The sequence below is a fragment of the Oncorhynchus tshawytscha genome, linkage group LG18 (genome assembly GCF_018296145.1).
Source record: "Oncorhynchus tshawytscha isolate Ot180627B linkage group LG18, Otsh_v2.0, whole genome shotgun sequence".
NCBI classification, from domain to species: domain Eukaryota; kingdom Metazoa; phylum Chordata; class Actinopteri; order Salmoniformes; family Salmonidae; genus Oncorhynchus; species Oncorhynchus tshawytscha.
In genome coordinates, this window is record NC_056446.1 from 15,020,513 (window position 1) to 15,031,577 (window position 11,065).

General features: G+C 42.0%; 2 protein-coding genes across 6 annotated transcripts in view; one reads left to right on the forward strand and one right to left on the reverse strand.

Moving 5' to 3' along the window:
• Positions 1-2,812, reverse strand: part of med23 (mediator complex subunit 23) — a 28,228-nt gene extending 25,416 nt beyond the window's left edge. For 2 of the 4 annotated variants that reach the window (XM_024377946.2, XM_024377945.2), the window contains exons 1-5: positions 2,623-2,811; positions 2,030-2,061; positions 1,757-1,844; positions 1,514-1,638; positions 1,316-1,427 (exon numbers count right to left, since the gene is read on the reverse strand). In XM_024377946.2, coding sequence (XP_024233714.1) covers positions 1,316-1,427; positions 1,514-1,638; positions 1,757-1,844; positions 2,030-2,061; positions 2,623-2,673 — 408 coding nt within the window. In that variant the 5' untranslated portion in view covers positions 2,674-2,811. Of the gene's footprint in view, positions 1-1,315; positions 1,428-1,513; positions 1,639-1,756; positions 1,845-2,029; positions 2,062-2,622 lie in introns of all 4 variants that reach the window. The other 2 variants (XM_024377944.2, XM_024377947.2) reach the window with 2 other exon arrangements.
• A 1,969-nt stretch (positions 2,813-4,781) lies between these two features.
• On the forward strand, positions 4,782-9,354 carry il20ra (interleukin 20 receptor, alpha). 2 transcript variants are annotated; one of them, XM_024377949.2, is made up of 7 exons: positions 4,782-5,019; positions 5,930-6,062; positions 6,228-6,433; positions 6,560-6,735; positions 6,936-7,080; positions 7,436-7,575; positions 7,673-9,354. In XM_024377949.2, the coding sequence occupies exons 1-7, from the start codon at positions 4,980-4,982 to the stop codon at positions 8,585-8,587; spliced, it is 1,755 nt and encodes a 584-aa protein (XP_024233717.1). In that variant the 5' UTR covers positions 4,782-4,979; the 3' UTR covers positions 8,588-9,354. The 2 variants fall into 2 exon arrangements, with proteins under 2 accessions (XP_024233717.1, XP_024233716.1); XM_024377948.2 differs by lacking the exon at positions 4,782-5,019 and adding an exon at positions 5,288-5,725.
• The last annotated feature ends 1,711 nt before the right edge of the window (positions 9,355-11,065 follow it).

Genomic DNA, 11,065 nt, shown 5'->3' on the forward strand with positions numbered 1-11,065 from the left:
AAACGACAAGGAACAAAGACAAACGACAAGGCACAAGACATAAAAACTATATACAAATAAAGAGGTTAAAACCCCTTCCAGAAGCATCTCCCCAACTGAGATGCAAGCAAAACCCTAAATAGAAAAAAGTTGAGCAAAGCATGATAACTGTTACCATGTGCTACCTGGGATTTGTGACCATTTAACTAGAGTAAGCCAAACATACACAGATTGGCCCCCAACAGAGTCTAAGGAAAACTAGCCTCGGTTAAGAGCGGTTTAACAGCAATACAGATGGTAAAACTACGACTGAACCATGAAAACAGACAGATATTGAAAGAGGCGGCAACCTGGGTTAGACATTTTTTAAATGAAAAAGAGAATGACATTCAAATGTCGATGAACCCAGCAAAATTGGCTTCGATAAGCAAACCATTCGGGCTGCTAACAATATCAGCTAACCAACCATTTGTTCCACACCATGCGGTACAACAAGGGATGCTTCTCCCGATCTCCTCAGTGTGTCATTGCGAACGTGAAAGAAAGGCACCCTGATGACTAATGGTCGCGGGGGTTCTCCATCCCGTGGTCGGCTACGCAGAGTGCGGTGGGCCCGGTCTAACAGTGAGTTCTCCTCCAGAACGAGCAGCTCTTGAAGCAGCTGGGCCATGAACTCCGTTGGTCTTGGGCCCTGCACTCCCTCCGGTATTCCCAGTAGACGAATGTTGTTCCTCCGCATTCTACTTTCCATATCTTTGCATCTATTGTCGAGGTATGCCACCTTAGTTGTCAGTGAGCCAACGTTAGCCTCTAGCTCGCTAATGCGAGTGCTGTGGTCTGCAGCATCTCGTTCCAAATCCGATAAGGCCACTCCGTGTGCGTCGAGCTTATTCTGTAACGTTATACTCTCAATAGATTTTTTAAGCTCGTCTTTGACCATTGATATCTCTGACCTGAGATTGGTAGAGAGAGAGTCAATTTTGCCGAAAATATCGGTTTTGAGGGTGCCTATCACGGATTGTAGCATCTCCACAGTCAGTGTTTCCGTGGGGCCGGCATTAGCAGCGTCCGGTGGCGAATCAGGAGAGGGCGCGGGCTTGCTGTGGCCTGCTCTTGCAGACTTCGTTTTTTTCCGGGTCGACGACATTACAAACTTAAAGTTCTCAAACTTGATCTGAATTGTTTACGGGTCTCTTCAGACGGCTGGCCAAACAAAAATATATACAATTTTGCAAGGTTAAATATATACATTTGGTCACTAACTCAGGAGCTATAGGGAAACACGTTTTACATCCTTGGCTTCCAACAGCGCCTCTCCAAGTGCATTGTTTCTTACCTTGTAATCCACACCACCGATGATCTTTCGTATGAGTCGAAAAGTCAAGGCCCATAACTGTGTCCGCTCCCACTCCAGGTTATCTGAGCTTATGAGAGCCTGACACACCATCCTGAGAAAACATGACATTTAATTTGTCTGTCCGCAGCACAATACACAACACTAGTCATTATCTCACAGAGAAAAACACATCCTTACCTGGGAGGTAACAGACTGGTTTCCACTGCCATGGCGAGGCAGTCGTAGAGAAAAGAGATCCGTTTGGGGCTGTGCTGGCCATGAATGAATCGGACAATCCACTGCACACACTGGTCATGGGAATCCTGAAAAAAAGCAGCAAACTGTCTTGTTACTACTGAGGAATTACAGAAACAAGTGCAATGTATAAGGTTTGAATGATGTTTGATGCTGCATGTGTCAAATCTTGGGCATCTCTCTCACCGGAGGAAGAGTGCTCCAATACTGACGAAAGGCACCTAGACAACTGATAAGTTTTGTTCTCTCATCCTCAGGTGTGTCCATAAACATGCTGAGAAGACAAATGCGAATTCATTAAAGACAACTATGAAAACATAACTCCTCCACAAGTACTACAACAAATTGTATGACACTGAAGTGTTTTTTATACTGCACTTAATCTTTAACTGGGATGCAGACAGTGCACATCTGGCCTAGCTATGTCTTCAGAAAACAAGTCTGCTTCAGAAGTCATACCCTGCAAAGGCTTCCTCAATAACTTCTGTTTTCTGAAAAAGAAAATGATGCATTCAGTGAATAGACAATCAATGGAGTAATGGTTAGAATGTTACACTCGACAAATTAGCTAGCTATCACATATAGAGTTAATGACCTAACAAAACGTGCACGATCTAAGGATGTATTCATTACGGAAACCGTTTGCCGTTTAAGAGCAAAACGGAACTAAACGGGGAGGGACCTACCTGAATGTCAAATATAACCTCTCGTTTTCGGGTTTTGCTACAGAATCAGCATAATGATTACACCCCTGTTGTCATAGACTAACGTTATATAGCTAAAGTAGAAATGTTGTATAAAGTTAGCTAGCGGGTTTTGGCATTGCTATTAACATATATCATTAGCTTGATCAACATGAGGCAGCAAATATTAGGCTAAGTAGAATGCATGCTGAGATTGTTGTAAAATGTGGCTAACCAAAAACTATTCGGCCATAAGTGAATTAGCAAAAAAAGCTAGCTAGCTAAACTAGTAACGTTAGCTGCTAACAAAAGGTAAGTGGCTAACGTCAGCTGGCTATCTAAAGTCTGTCTGATACAGAATGCACATACCACTACATCCTCGAATATACTCTGGAGCTGGGTTTCCATTGAAATCGCCATGCTTCAACGATGAACACTACAATTTACCAATTCATGTCAGAAATCACATAGACACTTTGCTCCATTCAATGATTATGGATGGTTTCTACAGCTATAAGGCTAACGTTTGTTAACCGGAAGTTGGTGCAGCCTTAAAAACAAACCGATATGACACAGTACATTGTTCCATGTCTGTGGTGCCATTTCGTTTAATAAAACAATACGATCTACGTTTCAATGGTCTGTGGCATATCTAAAATGAAACTATTAATCATACTGATACATTTAATATGTCTAGATCAGTTTAAACTAAGTAAACGTGCTTATGCAAAATCATAATGTAAAACGTCAACGTCATCAATAACCTCAAGTGGAGAGTTAGCATTTATGCCACAAGGTGGTGATCTATGACAATTAAATAAACTATTCACACCAGTCAAACAAGTCTTCAAACATGGACATATTTGCAATGTGGCCTATACAAGTACATTAATCACTGCACTGCCATCTCAAGAATGTTGTGGGCCTGTCAAAAGTGCTATGCTATCGTGACCCAACACTTTTATTATTTTTTATTTCACCTTTATTTAACCAGGTAGGCAAGTTGAGAACAAGTTCTCATTTACAATTGCGACCTGGCCAAGATAAAGCAAAGCAGTTCGACAGATACAACGACAGAGTTACACATGGAGTAAAACAAACACAGTATAAACAAGTCTATATACAATGTGAGCAAATGAGGTGAGAAGGGAGGTAAAGGCAAAAAAGGCCATGGTGGCAAAGTAAATACAATATAGCAAGTAAAACACTGGAATGGTAGTTTTGCAATGGAAGAATGTGCAAAGTAGAAATAAAAATAATGGGGTGCAAAGGAGCAAAATAAATAAATAAATTAAAATTAAATACAGTTGGGAGAGAGGTAGTTGTTTGGGCTAAATTATAGGTGGGCTATGTAAAGGTGCAGTAATCTGTGAGCTGCTCTGACAGTTGGTGCTTAAAGCTAGTGAGGGAGATAAGTGTTTCCAGTTTCAGAGATTTTTGTAGTTCGTTCCAGTCATTGGCAGCAGAGAACTGGAAGGAGAGGCGGCCAAAGAAATAATTGGTTTTGGGGGTGACTAGAGAGATATACCTGCTGGAGCGTGTGCTACAGGTGGGAGATGCTATGGTGACCAGCGAGCTGAGATAAGGGGGGACTTTACCTAGCAGGGTCTTGTAGATGACATGGAGCCAGTGGGTTTGGCGACGAGTATGAAGCGAGGGCCAGCCAACGAGAGCGTACAGGTCGCAATGGTGGGTAGTATATGGGGCTTTGGTGACAAAACGGATTGCACTGTGATAGACTGCATCTAATTTGTTGAGTAGGGTATTGGAGGCTATTTTGTAAATGACATCGCCAAAGTCGAGGATTGGTAGGATGGTCAGTTTTACAAGGGTATGTTTGGCAGCATGAGTGAAGGATGCTTTGTTGCGAAATAGGAAGCCAATTCTAGATTTAACTTTGGATTGGAGATGTTTGATATGGGTCTGGAAGGAGAGTTTACAGTCTAACCAGACACCTAAGTATTTGTAGTTGTCCACGTATTCTAAGTCAGAGCCGTCCAGAGTAGTGATGTTGGACAGGCAGGTAGGTGCAGGTAGCGATCGGTTGAAGAGCATGCATTTAGTTTTACTTGTATTTAAGAGCAATTGGAGGCCACGGAAGGAGAGTTGTTGTAATGGCATTGAAGCTTGCCTGGAGGTTTGTTAACACAGTGTCCAAAGAAGGGCCGGAAGTATACCGAATGGTGTTGTCTGTGTAGAGGTGGATCAGAGACTCAGCAGCAGCAAGAGCGACCTCATTGATGAACACAAACAAATATGTACAAGTTATTACAACATTTTACACAAATCTGACAGATGTTCCCTACCAGAACAAGTGTTTTTCATATCCATACTTTAAATGTTAAAACATTGAATCATATCAAATCAAAAGTTATCATCCCATAACCTGGGTTTAAAAATATATGGAAAAACACTGTAACGTCTAGGCCTAGTTTATTTCCCCATGTGCACATGTGCTAGTGTTCCGAATTCCTAATATTTTACAGTAAATAACTCCGCCCATGTCACTTGACTAAGCGACCTGGCCAGTGTAAGGTATATCAGATAAGAATACCACTCTGCGTGAACAACATGGAAGCGAAGTGGAAGAACAAGATCCTAGAACTGAATAATTTACTTTAGCCTATCGGTTGAAATGTCCATGAGCTCAAACCTCCTTTTAAAGGTGTCAAAACTTTTGTTATGACAATGTTATAAACTATTTACCAACAATTCTACGCGAAAGAATGGTCAAATATCTCTACATTATTTCTCTATGGACCGCAGGTAGGCTTAATTTTCATTTGCAGCTCATAATCCATTTAAGAACATGTTTACTACTGCTGTGCAGTCCAGTTGATCACATATCACCTGGCAATGTTTGTGAGAACACCGTTGGCTTGGTTTTATGCCCTATAGACAGTATACTCAATATTTAGCAAATGATACATTGTAGTTGCAACTGTCAAGCTACAGGAATAGTTCAGCTATCATTGTTCAGCTGTCATTGTTCAATTTGTTTCCCCCTTTCTCCTTTAAAAAGTCATTTTAAGCATGTTTAACCAATGCAATACTTTTTTGTTACTTTGGAACTCACCCAAACACGTTCATCGTTATGTGGGTGGCATTTACTTTGGTTTACTTTTGTTTTCACTCACTTTACTTGTGCTTGATGTGGAACCTCACTCTAAATGTATTTTCCATCAGCATACCCAGCAGATGTAGATAGTGAGTTGAAATGGTAGAGGAACGTGTTACATTTCATGATAAGTTGATACTCAAGGCATTGATCAAAGCTATTTCAAAAGGTTGTTGGCATGCATACAGAAAAAGAGCGCTCAATGACATTTATGATGCACTGAACAGGGTTCATTTTCTTTTATCTAATCATGAGATGTCCTTGAATTACGTGCTCGTGTGGTATTCTGAATCACACAGGAAACAAAGATGTGGTCTCGTACAGTCAGAGGGAAAGCAGGGTGTCTTTTTGAGGGTTTATGAAATCTTTTATTGTTGAATCCTGTTCTATAAAAAAATATATTTTCAGTCTCCAAAAGAAGGGTCTAAATCGCTCTCTTTATTTCTCTATAATATAATGATATTATTTTAGAACTGTTTACTGTTGAAGGACTGATGCTCCAGCAGTCATTTTGAAATGACCTTGATCATCTGCTTTCTGCTCTTTCTCCTTTCCTAGTGGTCTCAGACGTTACCTCTGTAGCGCGTCCCGAAGGAGTACACTTCAACTCCATGAACCTGAGGAACATTGTAAAGTGGCATCCTGGGAAAGACGCACCAAATGACACCAACTACACAGTGGAATATGCAATGTGAGGACACTTTAGCCTTTATCACGATCTCGGCACCCAGAACCAAATCAGCTACTTGGTTTTGTCACGAGAGACTGAGCTTTCCATGAACTACTTGTAAATAAATGTCCATGATCCATGGATTTAAGGACACATCTCATTATGTGTTTATTTGTTGTCTCCTAGCTATGGTGACCGCATTGATGGTGGAGCGAGACGGGTGCGCTGGAGGGTGAAGAAGAAGTGCAGAGACATCCCTCAGACCTGGTGTGATCTATCCAATGAGACAACTGACCTGGATGAAGGCTACTTTGCCAGAGTCAAGGCTTTGGGCAAAAATGGATCCTCTAAATGGACACTCACAGCAAAGAGTTTTGAACCCAAAGCTGACAGTAAGTTGAGATCCTGTTCAAAGATCATTTTCCTTATCTATGAAAGAGGAGCCAAAGTGAAACACTCAATCAGAGAATGTGTCAGGCCACATATGATAGGACATTTTTTATACCTTTCTCAAACAGCAACCTTTGGACCTCCACTTGTCAAACTTGTGGTGAAGGAGAATAGTGTTACCGTTAAGCTGAAGGGTCCAATGAGATGGAAGACTGGAAATATGACAAAAGAGTACTCCTTGTTGAAATTCTACCCTCAGATGACTTACAACCTGTCTGTGTACGACAACACAAGCAACAAAACGGTTGGTGTTACTTAGGTTACTGTAACTCTGTGTAAAGAATTAAATTACATAATATGTAGGACTGTCTACAGGGACTTTAATCAGTGAAAGTTGCTGCATTAATAGATTGTGATCTACAATTATATATTTATCTAAGATTAATTATGATTGTTAGTTTTATATTGTGTATTTTAACTTTCTGTATACATTTTGTCTTTCAGCAACACTTCACTGTGGAAAACAGATCCTTTGAATATAGGCTGCTTGCCTTTGAAACCCAGTATTGTTTCTCTGCTAAGGCCCAGGTCCTATCACTTCTTTTTGCTTGTCATGCATCTGAATGGCAGTGCCTAACAACCCCAAAGGGTAAGATAAGACTCGATTTAATCTTGCTCCAATGACCTAGTGTGCAGTGTTCTTTGCTATCTGTCAGGATAAGTCTACTCAACAGGTTTTGGTACAGCACGACAAAACAATCGAGAGGACTTGAGGAATGAGACAACTTGAGGTGTTTTCCCAGGGTGTATTTTCTCTTCCTGTTAGAGAAGGAATTATGTTGATGTTTCAAGGGGTGTTTGTGTGTGTCTGTATGTGCGTGTGCTAGTGAATGAGTGTGGGTTTGTCTTCTCAGCTTTATCCTATGGGCTTTCCCTTTCCTATAACGGCTGTGTACTGTATAGATCTGTCTTATTTTACCTCTACCTCACCACTGTCTTTACAGATCCCTTTTATGGCCAGCTGCTACTGATGTTGCTGGGAGCCGTTGTCCCATCAGTCATCTGCCTCTTCATGCTGATCCTGGTCGGATGCCTTGTCTACCACTTTGTCTGTGGTAATAAACAGAAAAGCCCCCCTTTCCTGGTAAGAATTGTGTGACTTATGTGACCAATAGAAGACTTCAACAATGGCTATGAAGTGCAGTTTACTAAAATGCATGTCCACTTTTTTCCTGTTTCAGGAAATATCGGACATTCCGAACCCACCGCGGACCTTCTGTCCTGAGCAAGCTGTGACAGTGAACGTGGTACTGGTCAACATGGCCAAGCCCATGGAGATGATGCCCATAAATCCCAACACTATCCTTGCCCTCATCCAACATTCAGAGGGGGAGCCCATACTACCCTACGCTGCCCAGCAAGCCCCTGGCAGAGAGGATTGTCAGGAGGGATCATGGGAAGATGACTTCAGGGAGGCCCAACCAGAGCCCCTAGAATACGGCTTCATTGGAGCGTCCCCAAAGATTCCGGAAATGAGGGAAAGTGAGGCATCTCACAGTGAGGAAACCCTGCTGCTGCATCTCAGCCAGGTCAATACGCACATAACACAGAGATCTGCGCCATGTTCACAGGGGCCTGTGGAGAAAGGGCTCTTTAGAATTCCACTGCTGTCTGGTCTAAAGATGGGGGAGGAGAGCACGAGTTACAAAGAGCCTGATCGGGTGGGTCCCTACGCACCGCAGCACTTCTCAGTCAGAGAGACCCCTGAGGTGGACTTTTGGGAAGACAAGGCTGAGGAGCCCCAAAGTTACCCCTCAGAGTACGAGACACAGTCTAACAGGAGGGGTCCTCAGCCCCTGCGGCTATCCCAGGTCAACCTGTACAGAACCCAGAGGCATACGCTGTTTCCACAGGAGTCTGAGGAAGAGGATGGATCTGGCGGTAACTGTGTTGACTGGAGCCCTACAACAGGGATCCTCCAGATCCCTCTGCTCTCCAAGCCTATTCCAGAGGTGGAGGTGGAGATGAACAGGGAGTTAGAGCAGGTGGAGATCTTACCCTCTGTGGTGGTGAGGCAGTCAGAGGAGTGTGAGGGTGAGAGTGATCTGACTGAACTACAGAACAACTGGAGCCTAGTGATCAACATGGAAGAATAACCTATTGGGAATTTACACTGGGTTTTGGGGGACACACTACTAAAGAGTGGTATAGCTATTCATAATGGCAATTTGTTTATGTTTACCGTATGTGGAAAAATTGCCAAATCAAATGAAGGAATTTTTTAAAACTCATCTGAAACACTTAACTGCTTTAGCACTGTGATTGTAACTAACATATTTTTGAGAGTTTATTTTTTACTTTGTACTTTATCCATACTTTTCTACTTACTTATTACGATTGATATATTGCCAGATAGCTTTTTTTGTGTACAGCTTCATACAACATTTAATTGAGTGCACATGCAATGTCACTACCTCATGATGATTAACAACCAGGAAGGAGTGTGGCTGTAATGGTCTCTAACCATGTTGTTTTATAACACACTAAAGCTTACTGTCCTCCACCTGCAGAGTACATTATGTACAATATGTACTTCCCTCTGACTATGAAGACAAAGCTTTTCAGGGAAATCGTTGGACTGACCTGTCTATGCAAATGAAGGATGCATTAGTTTTTTCCTCAAATATTTTGACACTTCGATGTCATACAATTACCGTTAACCCATTTGTTCCCACATTGTTTCTCAGGCACGCCACTATGCAATGTTATACCACTAGTAACCCTAACTTCTAATCCAGATTGTTTAAAAAAAAAAGTTTTTATTGAAAAGTATCTTTTTTTAAAAATTGTTTTATTCTTGGTCACAATTGTGACCGATGGGAACATACTGTGCTTTGCCTATAATAAAACAAACAAACAATTAGCCATTTTTCTCAGCCCCAATATCTATATACACCTCTTAAAAAGTGTTTTTGTTATTGACACGTACACCAGATAGGTGCAGTGAAATGTGTTGTTTTTACAGGGTCAGCCATAGTTGTATCTTGCTCAAGAGCACATTTTTCACCTTGTCGGCTCGGGGAGTCAAACCATTGACCTTTCGGTTACTGGCCCAAAGCTCTAACCGCTAGGGGCAACCTGCCAATCTTACTGCCACCCTTACTTACCCACACAAACCAGCCCTGTTACCCCCTTGTCCAAAACCTAACACCCACATGCCAATACTGTTACGATCATCATAATGAGTAGACCAAGGCGCAGCGTGCGTAGAGTTCCACATATTTAAAACATTGAAACTCACCAAACAAAATAATAAAGCACAAACGAACAGTGACGCTACTTGTGTGCACACAGGTAACTAACTGTAGACAAGATCCCACAAACATAAATGAGGAAATGGCTACCTAAATATGATCACCAATCAGAGACAATGATAAACAGCTGCCTCTGATTGGGAACCATATCAGGCCACCATAGAAATACAAATTCACCTAGATGAGGCTCCCAAGTCACTATCCCACCCCAACCAACACAGAGAATAACACAGCTTACTATGGTCAGGGTGTGACAAATACCCTAATATTGATACAATCAAGTACCCATATCCTAGCCCCAAATGCCATATTTGTTACTCATAGACCCCAGTTCCTTTGCCAATACACCTCATCCATGTTACTTGCCTATCTCAGCCATGTTACCCACTTTCATTTGGCCTGTATTCCCCACGTCACCAACAGTAACCTATCAAGCTAGTCGCTGTACATCCCAACCCTGTCATTTGCATATCTTAGTCCTACGACCTTAACCTGTACACGCTAATCATTTCCTACCACAAAATTATTGCCAGAAAGGATTTTAAATGGGCAATAGAGGTCCATCCAGACCCATTACCTGAATTGAGCCTTGTGTATCTCTACACCCCATGACTCATATAAACCAGATCGATACATGGGTTCTCCATATAAAAACAGGTCTACCCCAGTGCCCAAACATTCATACAAACCTGGTCGACACTTGTACTTCAGCCCCAATATTCTTACAGACCAGGTGTACACCTGCAAGTCTAACCCAATATTCTTTACAGACCAGGTGTAGACCTGCAAGTCTAACCCAATATTCTTTACAGACCAGGTGTACACCTGCAAGTCTAACCCAATATTCTTTACAGACCAGGTGTACACCTGCAAGTCTAACCCAATATTCTTTACAGACCAGGTGTACACCTGCAAGTCTAACCCAATATTCTTTACAGACCAGGTGTACACCTGCAAGTCTAACCCAGTATTCTTTACAGACCAGGTGTACACCTGCAAGTCTAACCCAGTATTCTTTACAGACCAGGTGTACACCTGCAAGTCTAACCCAATATTGAAAAACAAAAAGTCTACTGCTACATGTCAGCCCCATGTGTCATAGAAATAGGTGTACTTCTGCATTTCAGACATACAAACCAGGTCTACACCTGTACTTCAGATGCAATTTACATACCTACAAAGTCTGCACCTATGCTTGAACTCAATTAGTCAACTAAGCCAGGTCTAAATGTGTTGAAGCCTGAACTGTAAACCAGGTCTATCCCTGCACCTCAGCTCCAGTACTCCTACAAATCAGGTCTACACCTTTGACCGAGTCCC

Bases quoted from the DNA above. Each gene is read 5' to 3' on its own strand.
- il20ra (XM_024377948.2), top strand. From the start codon at position 5,680: ATGTGGTCTCGTACAGTCAGAGGGAAAGCAGGGTGTCTTTTTGAGG. The intron at 5,726-5,929 runs GTTTATGAAATC...CTCCTTTCCTAG, and splicing joins AGCAGGGTGTCTTTTTGAGG to TGGTCTCAGACGTTACCTCT. The intron at 7,576-7,672 runs GTAAGAATTGTG...TTCCTGTTTCAG, and splicing joins AGAAAAGCCCCCCTTTCCTG to GAAATATCGGACATTCCGAA.